The sequence below is a fragment of the Achroia grisella genome, unplaced genomic scaffold (genome assembly GCF_030625045.1).
Source record: "Achroia grisella isolate CSIRO2021 unplaced genomic scaffold, CSIRO_AGI_Agris_v1 utg6880, whole genome shotgun sequence".
Lineage (NCBI taxonomy): Eukaryota > Metazoa > Arthropoda > Insecta > Lepidoptera > Pyralidae > Achroia > Achroia grisella.
In genome coordinates, this window is record NW_026712996.1 from 96,603 (window position 1) to 123,005 (window position 26,403).

At 36.6% G+C, this 26,403-nt stretch overlaps 2 protein-coding genes across 2 annotated transcripts; one reads left to right on the forward strand and one right to left on the reverse strand.

Moving 5' to 3' along the window:
- Positions 1 to 9,808: 9,808 nt before the first annotated feature.
- LOC131850051 (uncharacterized) lies at positions 9,809 to 10,366 on the forward strand. The gene has a single exon (XM_059200208.1). It carries the CDS (start codon positions 9,809 to 9,811, stop codon positions 10,364 to 10,366), a length of 558 nt encoding a protein of 185 aa, XP_059056191.1.
- Positions 10,367 to 17,237: 6,871 nt separating this feature from the next.
- LOC131850052 (uncharacterized) lies at positions 17,238 to 18,746 on the reverse strand. Its single transcript, XM_059200209.1, has one exon. The coding sequence runs from the start codon at positions 18,744 to 18,746 to the stop codon at positions 17,238 to 17,240; it is 1,509 nt and encodes a 502-aa protein (XP_059056192.1).
- Positions 18,747 to 26,403: the final 7,657 nt, after the last annotated feature.

The following is a 26,403-nucleotide window of genomic DNA, read 5'->3' on the forward strand; positions in this document are numbered from 1 at the left end:
TTTGAAACTAAAAGTACCGGGCTCGCGTATGCCGAATCTGATTCCTCTACTATGTCATTATCTTGTAGTTCCTTAACCATATCTTGCACAATATTTTTTTCAGTATGACTTAAACGATAAGGACGGTAGACTACTGGTGTGTCATCTGACAATTTTATGTCTAACTCGGAAATACTTGTGCAACCTATTTCAGATAAATTAAGCGCGAAACAATCTCTATTATTTAAATCAAATACTTTAGTTTTTTGTTGTTCATTAAGGTCGTGGTTAATGTTTACTTCACTTCTATTAATAGGTTCTAATAAATGGGTCTTTAAACAAGTAAGTGACTTCTGGGACATTGTATCTAAGAGAGTATCATCTAAACGGATAAGTTGTGCGCGTACAATCAAATAGTCTTTTACAAAATAAAGGGGTTTATCGAGGTCATTAACTTTTATAAGTACAATTTTACACTCTCCTTTTATTATGTTATATATGCCTTCCTGTATACAGTATTCTTTACCTTCAATATTACGATAACTTCCTTTTATATAAATATCGGCATTTTTGTAATCGTGACAGTAACATTTTAATAAGTCTATATTTTGAATTTCAGAGTCAGATTGTACATACAACTTGCATTTATTATTTGTATCATTGTTCAATTTGATGTTAAGTAATTCCGAATCAATCATACGAGACACAATGCTTAGGTAATTTTTGGTTTTGGTGATTACTACTTCTGGCAATTCCGTAAAATTCTGACCCACTAATAAAGGTATGTTAAGGTGGTTATCACCAATAACATATGCAACAACCTCAGCTTCTACAGAATCGATACGTAACTGGAAGGATGTTTTTCCTAACAAGGGTATGTTAACATTAGCGACACCGCGTATCGAGGGAAGATTATCTTTAAAAATGTGCAACCCTAACTTGAGAACTGTTACATGTGTAATAAGCATGCAGTCACTCCCCAAATCAACAAAGCATTCAATTTGTTGGTGTTTATGATGATGATATTTAATGAAAGCTTGTTTATGATACTTTAAATTATGACTAGTTCCGCCATTAACAAATAATACCCGTTTCTCATTGTTTTTAGATTCATTTTTTTGAAAACAGGTATTGCTTTGGTGACCAAATCGTCTACATAAGTCACATTTTATTAATGGTTTAGGGCATTGATGTACCCTGTGGCCTTTATCTTTACAATAAAAACAAACCGCTGGTGGATTAAATTTCAGACTGCTTTGGGGGTTGACTATGCGACACTGAGCAGCCTTGTGTCCGATTTCGTCACATTTATTGCATACTATATTGTTAATTACCCTATTTTTATTCAATTGTGCGGTACGAGATATATCCTTGTGCTCTTTACATACATCCTTAAGTATTTAAAAAGATCCTCAGTAGTGGTAAAACGGGCAGAAGACGCGCCTGCCCGTATGGTTCTATCATTAATTCCATGCATAACGCAATCTACAGCCTGTCAGAGATGTTACATGCATTCAATAACTTAATTTTATCATAATAATATTCATCCAAATTTTCTCCAAATTGAAGTCTCCGTAACATTTCCGTTAAAAGAACCCCATAATTCGTTTCTGTAGGAAAAACCTTACGTAAGAGGACCTGCCATTGTTCCCAAGTATGCAAAATAGTTGTCTGTCCTTGATACCATTTTTTCGCATTACCCGTAAGTTTGGGTAAAGAGTAATGCATAATTTGCATATTGTCCCATCCATATATTTGAGCACATTCGTTAACCTTAGCTATCCACTGATCAATACGGTGATTTTTTATCGACGGGTCAGATTCGGGTATTATATTATTATTAATTATTATAATTAATTGATGGTGGTGTATTAGGCCGAACAAAAGACTGTAGTAATCTAGAAAATTCATTAATATTTACCAAAACATTAGGAGTAATATTAGAACTGTACTCACAAGACGTTCCTGCTTCTGGTGTGACAGCCGCGGGGGGTACCGAGGAGGCTGCTACATTCATAGGTTCGGAATGACTAGCAGGCTCCACTGGATACTGACTCGCCGGCTGCTCCTCTGGAACCCTTCGTGCTTCCGATGTTGACAGAGGCGGCTCCCTCTCACGTCCAGTCGCAGTAATACTTGAGCGTGTGGACCTTCCACGGCTTCTTGTATGTCTTTCTTCATTTCTTGAACGATTTCCTACTACCTCCGGCGTGTATGATCGTGTTCTTTTCTTACTGTTCCTCGAAGATTTATCTCTGGATACTTTTCGTCGATGTGTAGAACTATTAGACGATCCGTCAGATGAATAATCTTTACGTCGTCGACTTCGTTTCTGTGCACTATGGGCGTGTGTATTTGTTGTTCGCTGTCTACCCAGGTTTTTTAGTGAAATATGTGCGGTGATCCCACTTCTGATAATAGCTAAATGGGTTTTTCTAGCTATTACCAGAAATGAAAACGTATTTTATATTCGTAATACTTTATTGGTACATCTTAACAGAACTGTGGCCAAGACAAGTATGAATGATTATCTCTAAATATCGTTTACAGATCAGTTTTGTACCCTCACTATTTTAATAAAAATTATGAAACTAACTCGGTCTATATCAATAACATTACTTCTATTTGTAATTAAGTAATTCATTATTAATCAGCACATATGATCATGTCAGTATTCCATTATTATAAATATATCTACTATACAACTCTGTATATTTATTATCGTAACTATTATAATCTAACATTATGTTAAGACATTGTTGAACAATAAAGGTGTCTAGGTTTACTATTAAATAAAGGCCCTGTGCAGGTACCTGTAGCTATGTACATTTGTCATTTTAGACAATGTTTAGTAAGTAATTGTTGGAATTTATAAGCACCAAATGAATATGTGACATGTTAGAAAGTGACAGATTACAGGTAAGACTATTCTTACACGGTTCAGTTTTGTAAACTATGAAGTTATCTTTTAACCAAGCTTTTGATAAAGCCAGAAATGGATGTTGTTGTCTCTTGATTGTTTTACATTATTATTGATTGTACAAAAAACCTGTTGAATTTTCTAAACAATACTTGAGCAACAACCTTGTCTTTAAATTTACTATTAGTGTTATAAATATGAATAAAAGAATTTTGGAAATAAGTTAATATTTGTATAGTGTACATACAGAATGTTTGGATATATATATTGAGTTGCAACAGTGACAGTATTTACCTTTTGGTGAGTTATAACTCTCCATACAGTAAATTGCACAAAACGTCATGATTTTATAATATGTATATGTTTTAATATGGCTGCTTTTCCCCATAATAATATTCCATAAGACAATTGTTATCACAATAATGATAATAGACTATTGTATATGTATAAGCTAATGAACTGAAGATTTGCTGTAAGGATCTGATCTGATTCATTTTTAAATCTTTATTGGAATTGAAATGTGAACCAAGAAAAAAATCATAATTGTTTAAATTCAAATTGTATTATATATTTGTGAAGTACAGGTAATAAAAAACAAAGAGAATATATTATTGAATTTTAATATAAATCAATGTATACCAGAAGATGATAATTACTGATTTAAAGTATTCATGAGTTAATAATGAACTCATCTGGAAGTTAGCATATGGATTGTCTCAAACAGTGTGGTCTAGAATTGTAAAATTTGGATATTAAACTTTATAAATCAGATATTATTGCAGGGAAATGGAAATAAATGAATGCATAGCACTCTTTTGTTGTATATAGGTATGGACAGATGGGAGAGAATTAAGTGAATACATGTAAACTGTGATATTGTGGAATTAGAGGAGAAAGGAAAATTGGATAGTACTAATAAAAGGTTTATGTAACATACCTTTTATGTATTTGTATACAGCAGTCTGCTACAGGAATATAAAATATTTTGTAATTTGACTAATAATGTTCTATATATTAATTAGTTATTATTAAATAGTCTCTGTGGGAGACTGTTAAGATATTCAAAGTGCATAAGCTTTAAAATTATTATAGAGGTAAATTATGATACACAGACAGACAAGATTGTTATGAAAGTAAAGAGATATGGATATTCTAGAAAACTTTAATGATGACCTTGGTAATGTGGTTATTAATAGGCAGCATAAATTTCAGTGCATGGAAATTTGTTTCCCATTCTATACAACCGTTAAATATTTATGAGAATTTCTGATTGTTGGTATTTCATGCTATGTGTTTATAAGAATGTGGTTTGTTTTGTTTAATATAATTTTGTTACCAAAGAGGATGAGACTGAAGTTAGTCGGTTTTATGAAGATAGCACTCCTATACTGTGCCAAGCTTCCAATCATCATCTGTGAATTTACTGTACTGTAGAGGACAGTGCATGGGGATTTCAGTATAGCTATGACAGGAATACATAAGTATTAAAATAATAAAAAAAAGGAATAATCCTGAATATCTTGTGAACACAAGTTAATCACTGCAAATGTAACTCAGATTGAAAATGAGATGTTGGTATCCTTTGGGATGAACAGTGATTCACAAGCACAGTATCAGTATAATTTATAGAAGAAGAAAAAATATATATAAATAGCAATGATTCAAAAGAAGATCGTATCATATGTACAGATATAAATACATATCCTAGGGCCTATTTAACATTTAAATGGTATTGTGACCGATTGGATTGTATGACGAAAAATTGATAAGCCAAGAAACCAGTGATAGCCAAAGAATATATATATATATAAGAAAACTATACACATATATTATAAGAAAATGGCAGAAACGACAGGCAAAAGAAAAGTAGGACAGTAGAAAAAACAGCAGATGGGCAGATGACATAAAATAAGGCAGATGACAAAAAACAAAAGCAGGAAAAGATTGGATGAAAACTGCCATAAATACAGACGGTTGGAGAAGATGGAGGAGCCTGTTGCTCGAGGGAGCCATAATAAAAGAAAAAAATGCTTGTAAAATATTATGGGAGGATGTTAAAGCAATAATAAAATAAGAAAAGGTGCAACACTTGTGTATGGTATAAAATATGGTAGATCACGGTGATGGCAAAAACGAAGACTTTTAAAACAATTGGATTTATTTTCGACACATAAATTTTATAAGGTTAATTAGAGATAAGACGTTTGGTGTCGATCGCATCTAGGTACAGACTGCGTGGCGTCCGTTGCGCCGGTTATAAGTTTTTTTTTTTAAAACGACTACGACCGCACGCAGAGACAATAACATAGACAAACATCATTTTAATTATTTTGTTTTTTAAGGCACAGAACGCGTCGCTTACACACCCCACCCCAGTGTTGAGCCTGGCTCAGCACTCATTATCCATCGAAATACGAACGACACGCGTCACCGGCCGTTTCAAAATGCCAGTCTTAGTTTTAAATTATACGACCCAAACTCGACCATCCCTTCCTGGAAACACCTGCTGAACCACAGCTTTCAGCCAGAAATTACGAGGTGCATCAGGATCGACAATAAGTACAAAATCACCTACCTGTATCGGTGTCTGGTCGTACTGCCATTTACGCCTAGGTATTAGGTCAGGAAGCACTTCTCTGACCCACCGCTTCCAAAACATGTCAGCGAGCCTCTGCGCCTTACGCCACTGTTTACGTAGGTACAAACAGAGTCATTAAATACACCAACAGTTGGCAAATTTGATGACGAACCCAACATAAAATGATTAGGAGTTAGAGACTCACTACATTACATCTTCTCTGGACTCATCTCCATCTCGAGCAAAAATATTACTAGAGTCTAATATCGGTTGTTGTGCTTTAAGATTTAAATTTTCACATGTTAGCCCCGTTCATATCATAAAAATATTCAAACATCTAAATTTAAAAAATACAGAAGACCTTTGGGGCATGTCTGTAAAAGTAGTTAGTTCTTTCATAGATATTGTTGCTCCATATCTAGCTACTATTTTTAATAAATGTATTGATAATGGCACTTTTCCACAATTAATGAAATATAGCAAATTAATCCCACTATTTAAATCAGGAGATAAATTTGAGCCAGGGAACTATAGACCTATATCTATTTTGCCAGTTCTAAGTAAGGTGTTTGAAAAGATAATGTTAAATCAAATGTTACAACACTTCAGGGATAACCGACTGCTTCACAGTCAACAATATGGTTTCACCGCCGGCAAGTCTACCACTGACGCAGGTGTAGCGCTGATAACACATATTTTCCAATCATGGGAGAAGTCACAGGATGCACTCGGAGTTTTTTGTGACCTATCAAAGGCATTTGATTGCGTGGATCATAAAACACTTTTGTACAAGCTCGAACATTATGGTATAAAAGATAATGATCTAAAATTAATGAGAACTTATTTAGAGGATAGGGTCCAAACTGTAGATATTGACGGTATAAAATCTAAGGGAGCTAATATTGGGATGGGCGTTCCACAAGGGTCAATCTTAGGCCCCTTTCTCTTTTAATTTACATAAATGACCTTCCCTTTATGGTAGAGAAAATTGCAGATATAGTGCTGTTTGCGGATGATACTTCGTTAGTGTTTAAAATTGGACGTCAAACTAATCAATTAGACGATGTAAATTGTGCTATGTTATATTAAATTGGTTTACATGTAATAACCTATTATTAAATTCCAGCAAAACAAAGTGTATAAAATTTACACTTCCTAATGTAAGACCAACAAATACACAGTTATTGCTTAATGATGAAATAGTAAATTTTGTTAATGATACAGTTTTTTTAGGTATAACAGTGGACTCGAAATTACAATGGGGGCCCCATATTTCAAAATTGGCCAATAGACTCAGTTCAGCTGCATATGCAATTAGAAGAATTAGGCAATTAACAGACGTGGCGACGGCTAAACTTGTATACTTTAGTTATTTCCATAGCATTATGTCATATGGTATACTACTGTGGGGTAAAGCAGCCGATATAAATACTATATTTATTTTACAAAAGAGAGCCATACGTTCTATTTATGGTATGGGTTCAAGACAGTCATTACGTCAGTGTTTTAAAGATTCAAATATCCTCATCGTTACTTCACAATGCATTTATGAGAATATCATGTATACACGGAAGAATTTAGAGAGTTTTAGAAAACTTAAAGACTGTACAAATAGAAACTTACGCAATATAAATAAGCTAATTTTACCTAAATGCCGTCTGCACAACATCAGTAATTTATTCTATGGTAATTGCGTAAGATTTTATAATAAACTGCCAGAATCTGCACTAAATCTGACAGAGAGGCAATTCAAATCTTATATTAAACAATTTTTGTGTAAGAAAGCCTATTACAGGATAGACGAATTCATAGACGACAACATATCAAGTAAATAATTAGTTTATTAGCATACAACGTTATAATTTGTTTATCTCATTGCTTTCTTGATTCAATTATTTTAGAAATATGAAAGCGTAGCGGGTTTTGTATTAATTGCCGCATGCATTCTTATGTGAAATGTGAATACTATAAACATCAGATGGCAATTGTGAGTAGCTATGACGTGGTCTGGTGTTTTGAGTAGTTATGCTCACTAAAATGTCCAGACTTGTGGCGGCGTGGTGGGCCGGGTCATTGGGCTCCCTAAAATATGGTCGAGCGCAGTGGTGGCTGGCTCATCCGTCATACTCGTGAACTATGACTTATTTTCTCTTATTAATTGTTTAACCAGTTGTTGTATATTGAATGTTTTTTTTCTATTTTATTATTTCATTGAATTAGTGCTAATCGGTGGTTTGTATCCACACACTTAAACTTAAATTGTAAGTAAGAATAAATTATTTAAAAGAGCAACACACAAGTTTCTTGCTTGTTCTTCTTGTGATGAGACAGCATTCCGAATGAGCGGTAGATTAAAAAAAAAAAATGTTATGACTATTTACAAATTTGACAAAAGTGCTTCAATGTAAGTTTATTTGAATAAATGATTTTCTATTCTATTCTATTCTATTCACTACTACCTACTTCTACCGATACATGTGACAAGGGTCGACTGTTGACAATATTCTCAACTTCCGTCAGGAGCGTGTTGAGTACTTCTTCACGTGGCGCACGTTCTTTTAAAATTACCCTAAGTGAAGTCTTGACACTCCTAATAAGTCGCTCCCATGCCCCACCCCAGTGGGGACTGGCAGGCGGGATGAAGGTCCATTCCACTCCATTATTAGCTGCTTCATTTGTTAGCCTATCAAAATCTACCTCATTTATAGACTTCTTCAGCTCAGCATCAGCGCCTCTCAAGTTTGTACCATTATCAGAGTACAGCATACGAGGCCAACCCGTCTTGCTGCCATTTGACGAAGAGCCATAATGAGGGAGTCAGAGGTAAGTGATGACACCAGTTCTAAGTGGATTCCACGGACGGTCAAACAAGTAAATAAAACTCCATACCTTTTCTCTCTATGTCTCCCCACAGTGACCTCCATGGGTCCAAACAAATCCAGACCACAGTGTGTGAAAGGACGCTGATGATGAGCCAGTCGTGCTTCAGGCAGCTCTCCCATTCTCGGTACCTGTGGTTTTGCTCTTTTTATTCTACAAAACATACATTTATATGCTACATGTTTTACGGTTGGACGTATTCTAATAATCCAATATTTCTGTTTCAGGTTGTTTACAACGGTTTCCTGGTTCCCGTGGGCTGTCTTCACATGGTTGTATCTAACAATTAATTGAGATATCTGACTACGCCCGTCCAAGATGATACCGGCCGCCCGTACTCATCCAGAAATGGAGATAACGTTACTTACGTTATCTCCATTTTTAATTGCAGCTATTTCATCACCGAATGACTGTTCTTGTGTATATTTTAGCAGCAATCGCTCAGCCCTCTTCATGACTGTGCAAACAGTCTCAATCTGCTTTCTACACTTGTATATAAATTTTAGAATACATGCCGTAGCCCTCACCAGTCGTAACCAGCATGAAAATCTTCCTGGGTCAGGTACAGGTAAGTTTCGCCGAGATCCGCTCCGCAAAAGCGGCAGGACCGGCCAAGAAGACGGACGCTCCCCAGGGTGATGGGCTTCCCCTGTCGGGGTCTGAGCTGAGCTCCTTTAGGGCTCAAATACTGAGAGACGTAGGCGGTGCAGTCCGCACTATAATGGACAAGAAGATGGGCCAGTTTATGGAGGAGGTTAAGGGGATGATAAATTCCCCCCTTCCAAGAGATGTCCAAGCCGCACCAGTGGCGCCAGACTCGGCCCAGCCCAAGGATGCAGTGGTCTCGCAGCCTGCATCCAGCGTAGGAGATCGAGTACCTGATCCTCAAGGCCAAAAGAGTGGTTCCAAGGCCAAGTCAAAGAAGGCGCGTAAAGCAGCGTCTCAGGGGCAGCCAAAAACCCCAGTGACTGAATCTCCGGCTACCCCAGCCAGTCAACCTGCTGCCGGTTGCTCTTCGTGGGCGACGGTGGTAAAGGGAAGTCGGGGCAAATTGACATCGGTTCCCGGAGATCAAGAGGAGATCACTGCCAACCAAAAGGCAGCAAAGGGGAAGGCGAAGCCGGCGCCCAACAAGAAGGTGGGTCCGCCGCTTCCTTCGAAGTTAAGGCCGCCCCGCTCTGCGGCGGTGGTTATAACGGTTGACGAAGCGGCGGAAAAAGAAGGCGTCACCTACGCCAACATCCTCCACGAGGCAAGAGACAGGATCGATCTCCGCCCCTCGGAATAGAGGGCTTGCGGCTCAGGACCGCAATAACAGGGGGCGGATTTTGGAGATATCCGGTGTCGCCAGCGGCGAGAAGGCCGACGCTCTTGCGTCAAAACTCCGGGACCTAATCCCGGAGGACGTGGCCAGGGTCTCCAGACCCACCAAAACCGCGGAAATGCGGATCATGGGTCTGGACGACTCAGTGACGCCGCAGGAGATCGCCGCCGCCATTGCGCGCAACGGAGAATGTCTTGCGGAGGATGTGAAGGTCGGCGACATTCGCAAAAGCAGCCCCAAATCCCTGGGGTCATGCTGGGTTCGCGGCCCGGTGATGTCGGTGAAGAAGGTCACCACGGAGGGGCACATCCGCCTTGGGTGGGTGTCAGCGAAGGCGGAGCTACTGCGGCAAAGACCACTGCGGTGCTTCCGGTGCCTACAAAATGGGCATGTGAGAGGGCAGTGCACCCAAAAGGAGGACCGCAGCGGGCTCTGTTACCGGTGCGGAGAAAATGGGCACAAAGCCGCAGTGTGCGCCGCGGCCCCGAAGTGTGCAATTTGCGCATCACTGGGTCGGCCGGCGGACCATTGGGTGGGGAGCAAGAAGTGCACCCCGCCCAAGAGGAAGGGATTGACACGGCCCGCCTCTCAGGCACCAGGTCGTGGTAGCAGAAACCAGGAGGGGATGGACACCAGCTCCCCTCCTAGCGATCAGGGAGGCAGGGGCGGCCCAAGTCGCCCCTAGATCGCTACCGGGCCGGGGTGACGACCGCGGGGGCGGTTCCACCCCACCACACTAGGCCCGAAGAAGTCGCGCGCATGTCCCCGCGCGCCTTCCCCAGGGAAGAGTAGGGGAAGTAGTGGGTTCCAATAGGGAACCCGCAGAGATGGAGCCTGCTGCTAGATTGGACCACCGCCGTCGGATTGCGGTGGCCTGTCATCGATCCCGTGACTCCGACATAGGCGTTGGGTGAGGGATATCTTGGAGTTTTTAGTAAGTAGGAGTCTCACAGTACCCGCGGGCTTCCCCCGGGGCCGGCGGGTCTCCATGAGGGATTTTCTCCAAGTCAAAAAAAAAAAAAGGTACAGGTAAGTTACAATGTTCATGTTGTATTATCATTACTCGTTCTAAACTCATTTCATTTATCTTATCGATTATATTCACCGGCCACGATGACTCATCGCTGTATAAGAATGACGGACCTCTAAACCATTCATTTTTAAAAAGAGAATTGTCGTAATTTTCTCTCGTAGCGAGATCAGCAACATTTAATTTTGTAGGTACATACCGCCACTCCTCAGGGCGGCTTAGCTCGTCTATTTCACCCAGCCGGTTTGCTATGTACGTTTTATAGCTACGTGTATTATTTGATTTCCTGTGTAGCACGGTACTAGAGTCGCACCAAAAATAACGCCTTACTGGATTTATTTTGTGTTCTCTGATTATTGTATCTGCCAACCTCGCAGCCAATAAAGCAGCTTGCAATTCCAAACGCGGCACGGTAGTATGACTCACGGGCGCGACACGGCACTTGCTAGATATGAATGACATACATATATCTTTATTTACGTACCATCGCCATTATGCGACTGCGCACATTGCTTTAGTCGACGCATCGCAACACAAGTGTAACTCTAAATTACTATATTCATTTCCAGCCAAAACCTGTTTCGTAGCGCCTGTAACTACGTCATTGCAGCGGGATGCCGTAGCGCAGCTATTAGCTACGCCAGTTTCGTAGCCGATAGCCCGTTCGGTTACGCTTGTAGATGTAAGAGAGGTGAGAGAGGTTATGTTTACCTGAACTGATGTGCTACGTTTTATCGCTGACTCACTCCCACTCGTCGCTGCTTGATACCACCTCGGCAGACGGATATTTTTTATTTCACTCGTTAGTACATTTACCCACTGACACCATTTTTTATGTATGTCATCTGTTACTAAGTCGTCCCAGCTGATTCCAGTACGCCAGGTATCTTGCAACATTATTTTACCTTGTATAGTAAATGGCGATAAGAATCCAAATACATCGAATATTGACATTATGACTCTGAGCATTGTTACGTTATTCAAACAACAAGTGTAGGCTGTGACTGATACTTTATTCTTTTGTACAATGGGTGACACATTAGAGTATTTATTATTTATCTACCTACATATTAGTTCATAATATCTGACATCTCCCTTCTTAAAATTAAGTAAGAATAGGACATAATTATATTTAAATATACAATGAGAAATAATTAAAATGTAGTGGAAAGTATACAGACATATACTTATCACATTTATCAATTAATATATACTATACAAACGCAATTAGTTGATATCATTGCTTATACATACATTACATATTTATTATTAATATTATTTTAAATATGTATTGATTTAGCTAATCAATAAAATTAATATATAATCATACTAAAACGAAAGAAAAAAAAAAACTTTTTTTTTATATAATCATAATTTATGCCTGCGTTTAATATTTATTTCATTATTACATGTTAATTAACATTATCTTTTATATAACATTTGACATTCAAATAAATTTCTGTTTCATTTTGGGGTACAAATAACTATTTACTCCAATGCATTGTATGTTTATCTATGTTATATACATGTACCTACAGTCTAAAAATACAATTGTATGCGAAACACAATATTACTTACTTACTAACAGAAATACAATGAAAATTTTATGTGTACCCCAATCTATTTGGTGGTATTACTGTTCTACCAAATCTCGTAACATAATAATTATTATTATTCTGAGTTGAGCAACTCGAATTAGGTATATGTATGTTATCATAATCCAGGTTATAATCAGAGGGCGAGTCATGTCTGAGTTGTGAATCTTTTATTATATGTTTTCGATTTCTAACGATCCTATTGCCTTTCTGTAACAAAATTTCATATGACCTATCCCTAAGTATCCTAATTACAGTTCCAGATACCCAGCGTTTTTTATTTAAATCTAACACTTTCACTTTCTGAGAAATATGTAATTTATCTAAATTTCTTGCATTTTTATCATAATACATTTTTTGTTTTATCTGTCGCTCCATTAGTTTTTTATGTACCTTTTTCTGGATTTTAGGTTTTAATAGCCTGTCAGACACGGGAATAACACTTCGAAACTTTCTGCTTTGCAAAAGCTCCGCCGGTGATGCCAAATTATCACCCAACGGTGTATTTAAGTACTCTAATAGTGCAATACGATAGTCGGTGTGTGATTCACTCGTTTTTATTATGATATTTTTAACTGTCTGCACTGTCCGCTCAATTTGTCCATTTCATTGTGGATATCGTGGTGAAGATGTTGTATGAATAAAGTTCCATTCCTGTGCAAATTGCTTAAATATATGTGACACAAATTGTGGACCACAGTCTGACATTACAATATTTGGTATTCCTTGACGACTGAATATATTCTTTATACAATTTATGACATATTCTGAAGTAGTCACAGGCAACTGTACAATTTCAAAAAACTTACTGAAGTAATCAACCATTAGTAAATAGTGACATCCTTTAATTTCGAACAGGTCCATACCTACCTTAGCCCAGGGTCGATTTGGAATCTCATGGGGTTGTAGTTCCTCTTTTTGATTACTTTTTCTATGTGTTAGACATATGTTACAGTTCGTTATCATATTTTTTAAATCATTATTCAAACCAGGCCAAAACATTATCTCCCTCGACCTTAAAGTGCACTTTTCCAGCCCCAGGTGTCCAATATGAATCTTTTGCAACATTTCTTGTCTTAAACTTTTTGGAATTAATATTTTGTTACCTTTCCAAATTAAACCATAATTCATAGATAGTTCTTCCTTAAAATTCCAATATGGCTTAACTGCATCAGCTACTTCACTTTTGTTACTTGGCCACCCATTCGCAATATATTCTTGTAACTGTATTAGTTCATTATCAGTTTCTGTGATTTTTTGCAAAATTGTGCATCTGTATATTTCGACGTGATAGACCTTATTTCGCCCACCACACACATTTCGTCTTGGTCTGTATGACTAGTATCATCTTCAGAATTCTGTTCATATGCGCGACATAGGGTGTCCGCTATGTACAAATGTATGCCAGGTTTATATACTAAATTAAATGTGTATCGTTGTAATCTAAGCAACATTCTTTGCAAACGGAGTGGTGCGTCTACTGTGGGTTTTTTATTACGCTAATGAGCGGTTTATGATCTGTTTCTATCGTCACGTCGGAACGTCCATAAATGTATACATTAAATCGTTCACAAGCAAATAAACATGCATACAGTTCTTTTTCAATTTGTGCATATCTCTGCTCTGTTTCTGTCAATGATTTTGAAGCATAACACACTGACAAGTTATCTTGCATAAGACATGCACCTAAACCACTCTTACTAGCATCTACAGATATAACTATGTGTTTATTCATACTGTAATATTGTAATACAGGACGTTTCAGTAAACATGTTTTTAAATAATTAAAACATTCTTCATGTCTCTCATTCCAGTGCCACGATATGTCTTTCTTTAACAGTTCTCTAAGTGGTAATGTTCTGTCAGAGAGATTGGGAATAAATGTACTGACATAGGTTATCATGCCTAAAAACCTCTCCACATCCTTTTTGTTTTTTGGGATAGGCATATTTTTAATGGCTGATATATGTGAATCGTCGGGACATAAACCATTTTTTGTAATACGGTGCCCCAAATACTTTATTTCATCCAATCCAAATTTACATTTATTTTTATTTAATTTTAAATTAATATGTCTACATCTATCTAGCACTTTTTTCAGTATTTCATCGTGTTGTTTTTTATCAATAGCATATATCAAAATATCATCAATGTACATCTCACAACCTTGTATATCCCCAAAGTATTCAAACATTTTTTTATGAAAGTCTTCTGACGCTGAACAAATTCCAAAAGGCATTCTAAGAAACTTGTATCTACCAAACGGCGTATTAAAAGTACAATATTTGCTAGATTCATCAAGTGCCACATTCCAAAATCCAGAAGTAACGTCTAAAGTGCTGAAATACCTAGCTCCAGACAACTTTGATACTATTTCATCTAACGTAGGTAGCCTAAAATATTCTCTTTTTATTGCCATATTTAATTCTTTCGGGTCTAAACAAATGCGTAAATCACCATTCGCTTTTTTAACAATTGTTATACTATTGACCCAGTCTGAAGGACCGTCAACTTTTGCTATAATTCTTTGGGAAACCATTTCATCCAGTTTTTGTTTGACCTCATCTTTCAGAGCGAATGGCAATTTTCGTGGAGCATGAATAACTGGAACTGCATTATCTTTTAATACTATTTTGTACTTACCCGGCAGACATCCTATTCCTTCAAACACATCGGCATATTCCTCCACTATCTCCGGAACACGACTACTACATGATTCCTTTATAGACATGACTCGCCGAATGATGTCTAACTCACAGCAAGCTTCACGCCCCAGTATAGGTTTTGAATTTACATCTGCAATTTTAAATTCCAAAGCATACATTTTATTTTTATAATACACCTTTAAATAAATTTTTCCTAATATTTTTATATTTTCACCTGAATAGCCTATTAATTTTGTGTCACATTTTAATAAATTTTTCTTATATATATTAATCCTAGACAAATACTTAAATGGTAAAACATTGACATCAGCACCTGTGTCTATTTTAAAATTTAGAAAAATAGAATTTAGTTTTAAATCTACCGTCCAAATATCATGGTGACTACTGCGTTTAAAAAAATTATTTACCTCGTCCTCCGATTGTTCCACTTGATAAACGCGACAAACTCGCGAAAAGTGATTCATTCTGGAGCAACGTAAACATTTTCTTCCATACGCGGGACATTTGTATCTATTATGCACCGTTCCACACCGACCGCACGACGTTTCATTATTACTACGTAACACCGCTGGCTCCGACCGGTCACAGCGACCGCGATGACTCAGCGGCGGCACCGACGCACGTGTTCCCCACTTCGATACCCGGGACGGTCCAGCTTCATCATTTTGACGGCCGCTTCTTGAATATGATATGTTATTTTTCTTTTTTATCTGCCATACGTCCCCTCTTAAATTACTCGATTGGTCACTGATATCGCATATCATATCTTTTTCTTGTTTTATATTATCTGAATATACTCGGGAAACTATCACCGCTCGACATATATTCATAGCTTTATTTAGCGTTAAATCATCTTCTCGTATTAACCGCTCTCTAATAGTAGAACTATGTAATCCACACACTAATCTGTCTTTTATTAAATCTTCATTCAAAATTCCAAATTCACATGTTTGTGCTAATTTCTTTAAATCCAAAACATATTGCTCAATAGATTCATTTTCTTTTTGCGATCTTGTAAAAAACTTATGACGTTCCACCGTAACGTTCTTTTTAATTTTGAAATGATCGTCCAATTTTTTAAAAACACCGTCTAAGTTATTTATACGTTCCGTTGACTGATCAATAATTTCACGACATTGTTCTCCAATAACATGCAATAATATGTTCATTTGAATACTTGCAGATTTCTTTTCCAACTCACACGCACAAAAATATATCTTGAAACCTTTTTTCCATTTCTCCCAATTGTCACACAATCTTCCCGAAGAATCCAGCATGCCCTCCTCAAATGTGAAAGGCAATGGCGGCGACAAGATGGTCTCCATAATTATTATTTCAATTTATTTTATAATGTTCTGTATTAATTTTACACTGTATATATATTTATTATTTATATTTAATGCCGATTATATTTGCGTATACTCATATATTTACTTAATTATTGTTAACTATACCGACTGCGCCATGTTACGTTATTCAAACAACAAGTGTAGGCTGTGACTGATACTTTATTCTTTTGTACAATGGGTGACACATTAGAGTATTTATTATTTATCTACCTACATATTAGTTCATAATATCTGACAAGCATAACTCTTTTTGTTGGTCTATTCTTACCATTAATTATGTCATGTGGTATGCGCTTGAGAGACACATCGAACCCCAACTCGTCTTCGCGCGGGTACCATATCAATCCGAGCGTACGTTCACCTTCGCATTCTTGATCTATTTTGAACTTTACGGCCGTAGTACCCAAGGACTCCTTTGGAATACTATCCAATACGGCTGGACTGTTGCTAGTCCAATTACAAATATGAAAACCACCTGATTTGTGAATTTTACTAATATTACGTACCATTGTTATGGCGGCGGCCTCGTCTGGCAAACTGTCTATGTAGTCATCCATATAATGTTGATTACATATCGCTGCTACGGCGTTTGGCATCGATGACTCATAACTTAGTGCGTTTTTATTCTTAATAAATTGAGCTATGAACGGTGAACATTTCGTGCCAAATATTAATGACGTCATCACGTACGTTTTTTTATGTTCTGCAGGACTGCTTCTCCACAGAAATCTGAGTGCGTTCTGGTCTTCTTCTCTTACCTTTATCCTTAAAAACATATCTTTTATATCGCCGGTCACCGCTACTCTGTTCTCCCTAAATCTTACCATAATGCCGAACAGAGATGTAAGTAGGTCCGGCCCCTTCAGTAGATAGTCATTTAATGACAAACCATTTGTGCCAGCTGCGGCATCGAAGACTAGACGTAGTTTTTTTTATTTGGGTTGTCTACCCCAAAATGTGGTAAGTACCATGTCCGTGGCGAGACACTGCAGTCTTCCAACTCTCTGGCATAATTATTTTGTAATAAATGATTAACACGTTCGACATACCTGTTACCATATTCCGTATTTAACATAATTTTCTTTTCTGTACCTTTTAATCTGCGTACAGCGTTAGGGAAGCTATTTGGCATCCTGCAGCTTTCATCTTTCCATGGTAGCCCAACCTCCCACCTGCCGTTGATGAGTGTAGCAGTTTGCTCCATCACTGTCAGGGCACGGATATCATTAGCATTCTCCCGTGGCTTACCTGACACTCCCATGGACTCGATGGTGAATGACCGTCGCACCTCGTCATGAATGTCTCGTAACATGCGCTCGCTCTCGTCGACTGGTAAGCTGTGTAACTCAGAGATACGGAGGGTCGAGTGGGACGATTGTTTATGTTCCGGTATACCTAAACAACCATGTATACACCAACCTAAGGGAGTGCGTGTAGCGACGGGTTCATTCTTATTACCTAAACTAGTTTGCAAAGGAATTAACAAATGATAATTATCCTGCCCTAATAGTATTTCAGGTTTAAATTTTTTTACACACAATTCATTTTTAATTTTACGCAAATTTTTATACAAGTTGTAATTAACAGTAGATAAATCTTGTATAGGCAAATCTAAATTATTTATGGTACGAGCTTTTACAGTATACACATCATTATTATCATATGAATTTACAGAGAAAATATCAAAGGTTACAACAGTAGTGTTACATAAATTTACAGAATTATTCCATGCACCACACATACGTAATGTGTCGCTGGGTCCGCTCAGTCCCGCGCGGTTAGCGAGATTGGTAGCTATGAGCGACACAGTTGAACCGTCATCAAGTAAGGCGGTGGTATTAATAACACCGTATGGTCCACGAATTTTTACCGGCACTACTTTTAATAACACTTGTTGATTCTTTACGTTAATATGGGTCACAGTTTCACTCACGGGTGGACATTCGTTCACTTGTTCGGCGGTGACGTTGCTAGTCCTGCACCCGGTGGGTACGGGGTAGTGCAGAAGCCGGTGGTGCGCTCCGCCGCAGCCATCTTTATCGCAGACGGGCGCCGGACATGTTTCGCGCTCATGACTTGACAATAAACACTTGTAACAAAGATTGTTACGCTTAATGTATCGCCATCTATCTTTTCTTAGCGCTTTTTTAAACTGCGTACATTTTGTTAAATCGTGTCTTGAAACACGACAGTATTGACACTTATCATTCAGTACTAAAACAGAATGTGATCTGCTACTTATATTATTATCATAATTTTTATATTTATCGCTGCGTGCATTTATTAAGCATAAGTTAGATGTTGTGGAAATCTTTACTGCTTCTTGAGTTAGAAATTCGGATAATAATTCTAATCTAGATTTCTTTCTTTCTAGTAACAATGTGTAACTATAATCTGACCACTTAGATACAAGAACAGTTGGCATCTTAGATAATAATAATGTAAATGCATCTATACCTTGTAAATATTCCTGGCGGCCGACGGCTCGTATTGCTTCCACGAAATTCTGCACTTTCACAGCAAAGTACACTATGTCCTTTTGATATTCTTGTGACACTGGATGTAACTTTTTTAATTCTTGTATCAAGCGTGATATAATTATATCTGGATTACCGAACCTTAGTTCCAGTGTCGCCATTAATTTATCAGGAGTTACGGCGCTGATGAGTAAAGCTGATACCGCTTCCTTTGCGGCTCCACGTAGACATTTCCGTAAACGCCATAAATTTTCCTTCGGATTGAAGTTGCAGACTTCAGTCGATTCTTCATAGGCCTGTTTAAATTGCAGCCATTCCATGGGGTCCCCTGAGTAGTATGGCAAATCCTTCGGCGTGCTCAATCGAGACAATAGTTTAGCATTCGAGTTGCTATTCGCAGAGGCGGCGGCCATGTTCTTTAGAGCGCTTGCTAGCATCTGAACTGTAGTACCATTAGTGCCAGAATCTATTGCTGGCGGACACGTATCACCCTGTTGAAAACCATGATCGTGGGCAAACTGTGTGTTTTCCAATTCTTGCTGGCTGTGCTCGACCCACCTCTCCACATTACTATTAATGTTGGTGCGATTATCCTCTAGGTCTGGACTGTATTCTGCTTCTAAATCAGCTAGGTCTGCTTCCAATTGTTTGTCAATTAATTCCATTTGAATTTTAGCTTTCTTCTGTGCAGCATAGAGTTCTAACTGCTTTTTACGTGCCAGTACAGATGAATACGAAGACTTCGTGGACTTTGCACGCTTCGTTGTAACGGGCGTCGACGGTTGGCATTCTTCTTTACAAGTACCCGCTTTTGAATTTGTGCTCATAACGGTCGCCGTCTTCTCTTCTGTAGGCTTCATATTACTCGGCCGTGGCGTATCTTGATACTGTTCAGAACGAGGATGCTGCTCCGTCTGCATGCAGTCCTTATTGCGTGCAGTACTTCGGGTTCCTACCATTTTGTGCGCTGGTGGTGTGCGGTACATAAATCCGGCCGAATGACCAAATGTATGGTATAAAATATGGTAGGTCATGGTGATGGCAAAAACGAAGGCTTTTAAAACAATTGGATTTATTTTCGACACATAAATTTTATAAGGTTAATTAGAGATAAGACGTCTGGTGTCGATCGCATCTAGGTACAGACTGCGTGGCGTCCGTTGCGCCGGTTATAAGTTTTTTTTAAAAACGACTACGACACCGCACGCAGAGACAATAACATAGACAAACATCATTTTAATTATTTTGTTTTTTAAGGCACAGAACGCGTCGCTTACAACTTGCTTAATACTGACATGTGACGTGGTAACTTTTATTGTAGCACGTGTTGAGTTATGAAGCAACAAGGGTTCTCTTTCGTAATCAGTGGTATTCAGTTTTGGAATTGATTATTTTGACTGTCGTGGATATCAGTACAGGGAGTCCGACTCTAGATAAACTGGGAACATGTGTTGGAAGAGAGAGAGAGATGTGGATAGTCAGTATGGACGAGCTGGTTTATGAATATGGATACTGGCGTAATTTATGGGATTTTTATATTATTTACTGATAAACTACTTTATGAATAGCATATATGTAGAATGAAAAATAAATACTGCATGGTCTAAGTTGTAAGTTTTACATGTTATAAAGAATTATTTGTTTGAGAAAATGTTTGCGAGCTGAGCCATTGAGCCTATTATTTTTTAAATATAATGGTATTATAGATTTTGATTGTTTGATTTAGATTGAGAATTGATTGTTGTTAAATGTATGAACATTAAAGTTAGCTTTGAAAAGTGTACATGGTGTAGTGTATGTGGAAACACTAGCAGTTTATTATCTATCGTCTCGAGCCGAGTGTACACAGCCCGCCGCACAGTGGACCCAAATTGAAAATTGGTGGACATAGGCAACAAAGTTCCAATATCGATACGATTTTTTTTTATATGACGTGTTATGACATTCCTTACAACTTTTACTCTTGTAAAATTTCTTCTAGAGTTGATAGTTTGTCTGAAAAAAAATAAATTATGTCTTTTTTGTATGGAGCGAATCACGTTTTATTTTTTTTTCTTCAATGGTACAAATATGTTGGGTGTATGGCATTGGTATATAATAGTTAGGGTCATTCTCTATCCACTAAAAAATAAATCAGCCGCGGCCACTTACAGCCGCGCGAGTAATCGTTCGGTAAAAAAATAATATTTTGAATGAATTTTTTTGCCATTTAAAATAAATTCAAAGTATATTTTATGTCTCATTTGGCTGTTTTTGCCTTCTTTTTAGATAAATATATAGTTTTAATAACACACAGGTACTTACAACTAGTAATTCTGGTAGAGGTTTAGTTATTATAGCATGTTATCGGTGGCGCCTGCATTGTGATTGATGACTCATTTGTTTGTGCGGTCGGCTAAGCGCATAACAAACGAGTCACTGAAAAATAATTGTCTCTGATTGACTGAATCATTTTCAGTCACTGTTATGTCCACTACTTGAGTAATTAACACTGACTATAAATACAAAGACATTAATTAATTACATCTAGTTTCACTCTTGTAGCGTATTTGTGAACACAGTGAAATACTTTTATTTTTATATTGATATTAGAACTATGGCTGGAATTTGTACCAACCTAGATCTTTTTGTGAAATTAAGAAGTGGCGGTAATCTGAAAAATTATATATTTCTATATGAATGTATAATTTCTGTTTTGAATACCGCAGTTTCTGCAGAAGACAAGAACATCAAGGAGTTAAATAAAAAGTGAACAGAGTCATGTAGAACTCAAAAAACTTTTATGAATCGTGTAAGTAATCGCAAGTGGTTGAAAAAAACACCAACTGGCATGCTTGTGATAGTGTGACCTGAGAAATGAGTTGGGCTTTTTGGACGCAGCTTATTTGAGCCAGTAGATATGGATTCCTATGTTCCTAATCTTGCAGTAAGTACTACGGAAGCGGAAACATCTCCAGAAAAGGAGCACGGAAACCGTTCGAAGACTTAAGTAATAAATAAAAAAAAGGCGTTCTAATCCCATAGTAGATGAAAATACCTAGGGAGAGTTGCAGCACTGATACTTAACAAAATTGAAAGACAACGGCAAAATGAATCTGGCAAAAGTGGTCGAATATCTTACCAGTAATCCAAAAAAGCTATCTGAAGTACACGAGCGATTATTAAAAAAATAGAGCTTAAGTACTGTCTCTGAAGATAAGTGTTTAGCTCTTTATGCATCACTTGCGATCTCGACATGGAAGTATTAAGCTCTTCAAGAATTTCTGACAAAAGAAAACTTTGCTGCCTTTCCATCGTATCCAAAGCTCGTAAATTCCAAGAAAATATGTTATCCACCACTAGAGAGTATTGAGATTACCGAAAAAGGAACTAAAATTAAATTGTAAGCGCTATTGGAGCACACTGTTTAGAAGATTTTACTAGATATGAATTCTGTGAATAGGTCAAAAAATGAAAAACTCAAGTTGACCTGGAAATGGGGGGTTGATGGTTCTTCGTCGCAGAGTAACTATAAACAGAAAACGTTAAAAACAGCTACAGAGTTTGATGATTCATCAGTAGTCATGATAAGCATTGTCCCTCTTCGCCTAGTGTCTGGCCCATCATCTGGAAATGAAAATATAGTTTGGGAGAACCCCACACCTTGCTCAACTCTGCATTGTCGATCAGTGAAGTTCACTTTCACTTCGAAGACAGATTTTAAAAGTCTGAAGAGTCTGAGATGAAAAAACAAATTGATGAACGAATATCTACACGGTGTGGAAATATAATCACATGAAATTGCATATGACCATGATTGATGGAAAAGTGGCCAATATTATTGCTCAAGTACCATCATATGCAACGTGTACCATTTGCTCAGCAAAACCGAGCAAGATGAATAATTTAGACACTTTGACTTCCAGACCACTTCGTGAAGAAATTTATAAGCAGTGAATTTCGTCACTGCATATGAAGATTCGGTGTATGGAATGTCTTCTCCATATATCTTATAATCTGGATTTTCAACGATGGACTGCTAACAGAATAAAAGGCTTTGAAACAAACTAAAAAAAAAATACTACGCAACAAGAGTTTCGTGAGTAAACTGGAATGCTGATTGCTTTTTATGTTGTTTGTGTATTACATATATGTGTATTGTATATTACAGTATTTTGTTCCCTTTTAAGGGGTTTGGGTACAAATGACTGTAATACTGCGAGGCGCTTTTTCCAAGATTACAAAATATCATCCAAATTAACTGGAATTGACAAAAATCTGATTTTCAGATTTTCCGTTATCCTACAAGCCAAATCATCAGGCAAAAACATTGGCTGTGAAAAGTTTAGAAGATACTGTAGAGAAACAGCTGATGTATACGTGCAACACTTTTTTTTTTTTTTCTTCGACTGGCAACACCGACGACAATTGTCATTTTCAGCTGGCCGTAATAATAAATACATTTTAATTGTTTATCATACAAATATTATAATTTCAATATTGTTATTAGTGATCTAATAGTGTAATTAGTGTCGATTGTTGTTTGTGTACAGTTTAGTGGTGTATTACTTGCAAAAATCGACATTACAAATAGTGTACCGGCCATCTGTCAAACTGTTCGTGAACAACTAAGTTTTATTCAAAATTATTTTGCAATTTATTGTTGGATTTATCCCAAGAAACTCATAATCATTGCAAGTTTTACATAAAATATTCATATTAAGTTAAATTAATAATAATTATAGTGAAGTTCGGTTGTTGCATACGTCGAAGGAAAAAATACCCACTAATTTAATTGTAAGTCTTTTTATATTTTGTATTATTATAATTTAAAGGGAAAGAGCACAATTTATCTACATGTATTTCGTTATTCAGTTAAAACGTTTATTTAAATTATCAATTTATCAAATATAACTTGTATATAATATACCTAGGAGAATTTATTTAGAACGACGACCACGGTGGTCTAGCGGTCTAGTCTACCGCTTTACGACCGATGGTCGCGGGTTCGATTCCTCGCACGGCACAAACATTTGTATTCATGAGTATGATTGTTTGTATCGGTCTGGGTATTTTCTATGTATAATATGTATGTATTTACGAAAAAAAAAATATATCTATGTATTTGTATCAGTTGTCTAGGACCCATAACACAAGCTTTAGCTAGCTTAACTTGGGTCTAGATGGCGCTGTGTGAATTGTCCTGAGATTATTATTATTATTATTATTATTATTATTATTATTATTATTATTATTTATTCACAATTTTAACACTTAAACTGTATAGTAAGGTTCAGCTGCTGGTCTCGTTGTAATACTTAGCTTCTTTTAGAAATAGCTCACTTCACTCTCCCTAGTAACTATTTATATTCTTAATGATGTCACTATCTACCCGTTCCACAACTGCACGGCAGACAGAGATGAAGCTTAAAGTGGCCCTACAAGAACTTCAGGCATCCAAAGATCTCAGTGACAAGTTGATCAGGGAGAGAGAAGAGAGTGAAGATGAAATTTTAAAAATTATAAATAAAAATACACAATTAAAATCTGAATTGTCAGAACTTCATAATAGTTATCAGGAAGTTATTGAGCAGCGGGATCAGCTTCAAGAACTATTAAGTAGCTTTCACCAATGTAGTGACACACATGAGCAAGCCTTGAGGCGTATCACTGAGTTGGAGCTTGAGTTAAAGCAGGCATATCTTAAAATTAATGATCTTGACACAAAATTTGAATCTCAACAAAGTAATGAGATTAGTAATTTATATGATGAGCTTATTAGTATCGACTGTATGCCTCCTTCTACTTCAGTTCCATGCAGCCATCCAGTTGTGATTGACCTTACTAGTGACACATCACAGGGCAACTATAATAATAACATATGTATGTTGAGTCATAATAAATTAAAAAAATATTTAAAATTAAAAAAGTTTATAACTAATACTCGGAGTATATTATATAAACGTTCACAAAATGGTCAGTTGCTGAAAAAACTAGTTTAAACAATTTAAAATTGCATGATTATATTAATAAGTATAATAATAAACTAGTGGAAAGCCAAAAGTTATATGACATGGATACAAGTTACCTAACTTCAAAAATAAAGAGTTTAGAATCATCGCTTCATGATTTAAATAACAAGTATACTATCTCACAAAAACAAATCCAGGAGCATATTTTAGCAATGGATGATTTGATTGATGTCAGTAAATACAATGCTGACCGTTTTGAGTCGTTAACTAAACATTGTACATGTGATCATTCAACTTTGCCACATAATAATTCAGTTTCAACTGTGCAGATAAATGAAGTTCAGGGGATTTGTGTCAGTGACTATAATCCTAAAAGTAGCACAATGGTGTTTTCTGACAGAATAGGCTGTAATTTTGGGTCTATATTGAAGTATCATCTTAAGGGTGATGTATTAAATTACTGTATGCCAGAGGCATCAAATTACACAAATTATTAACAAAATTAAATCTACTAAAATGAATAAAATGACCACAGTTGTGTTATTTTTTGGTAATAGTATTAAATTAAATAGACAGGATATAATTAAAGGTATTCAATATTTGTTACAATTGAATGTATATAAGATTGTATTGTGCGCTCTTCCTTATACAAGTAGCCATTATCATAAAAAAATTAACAATAAGGTACATTACCTTAATAATTTATTACATACATTGACATGTCGTCATAGTGACGTTTTTACATTTTTTGACACTAATAGTTTTATTAGTGATTTTTATTTGACAAAAGATACAATGTATCTTTCTAAATCTTCTAAGAATAAAATAGCCACTTTAGTGGCTTATAATATTGACTTCATGAACAGTTTACATGGTAAACTTCAATATAAAAATTGTGACATAACAAATGATTCTATTAATTTTTGTTTAAATAGTGATATAAGTAATTTGACTGCAGATTTAAACTGCTAACAAAGACAAAGGGAAAGCAATTAGAATTGGTAATTGTTTATTTATTTATTTATTTATTTATTGACCAATAAATTATGGTACAAAAGGTGGACTTAATGCTATAGGCATTCTCTACCAGTCAACCTTCGGGAAGTGCAGAAATACTTGATGGTGGCTTAACATTAATTATATAAATAACATATATACACAACATACATACAATACATAATATATATATACATACATTCAATATGATGAATACATTACTTGTTCTATGACAATAAACTTAGAAGATGAGCATGAACATTTTTTTTAAAAGTATACTTATTGGAGATAGTTTGAATGCATTCAGGGAGTGAGTTCCAGAGCCGTGAAGATTGTAGACCAAAAGAATAAGATACAAAATTAGTTTTATGAAGAGGAGTTTGAAGTAAAAGAGAGTCTTTAGAACGTAGTTGGCGGTCATGAGAGTCCCGGAGATATTGAAATTTGCATTTTAAATATTCCGGGGAAGCAGGATCAAAAAGAATTGAGAAAAGAGTGCAAAGTAACCGCTTTTGCCTACGCTGACGTATAGGGAGCCATTTAAGTTGAGAACGGTGCAAAGAGATGTGATCATATTTACGAAGGTTGAAAATGAAGCGAATAGATTTATTCATGAGCCGGTCTAACTTATTGAGAAGATCTTCATTGAGATCAGGAT

Excerpts from the sequence above, each read along its gene's own strand:
- LOC131850051 (XM_059200208.1), top strand. The coding sequence starts at position 9,809 with ATGGGTCTGGACGACTCAGTGACGCCGCAGGAGATCGCCGCCGCCATT.
- LOC131850052 (XM_059200209.1), bottom strand. The coding sequence starts at position 18,746 with ATGCCAACTGTTCTTGTATCTAAGTGGTCAGATTATAGTTACACATTG.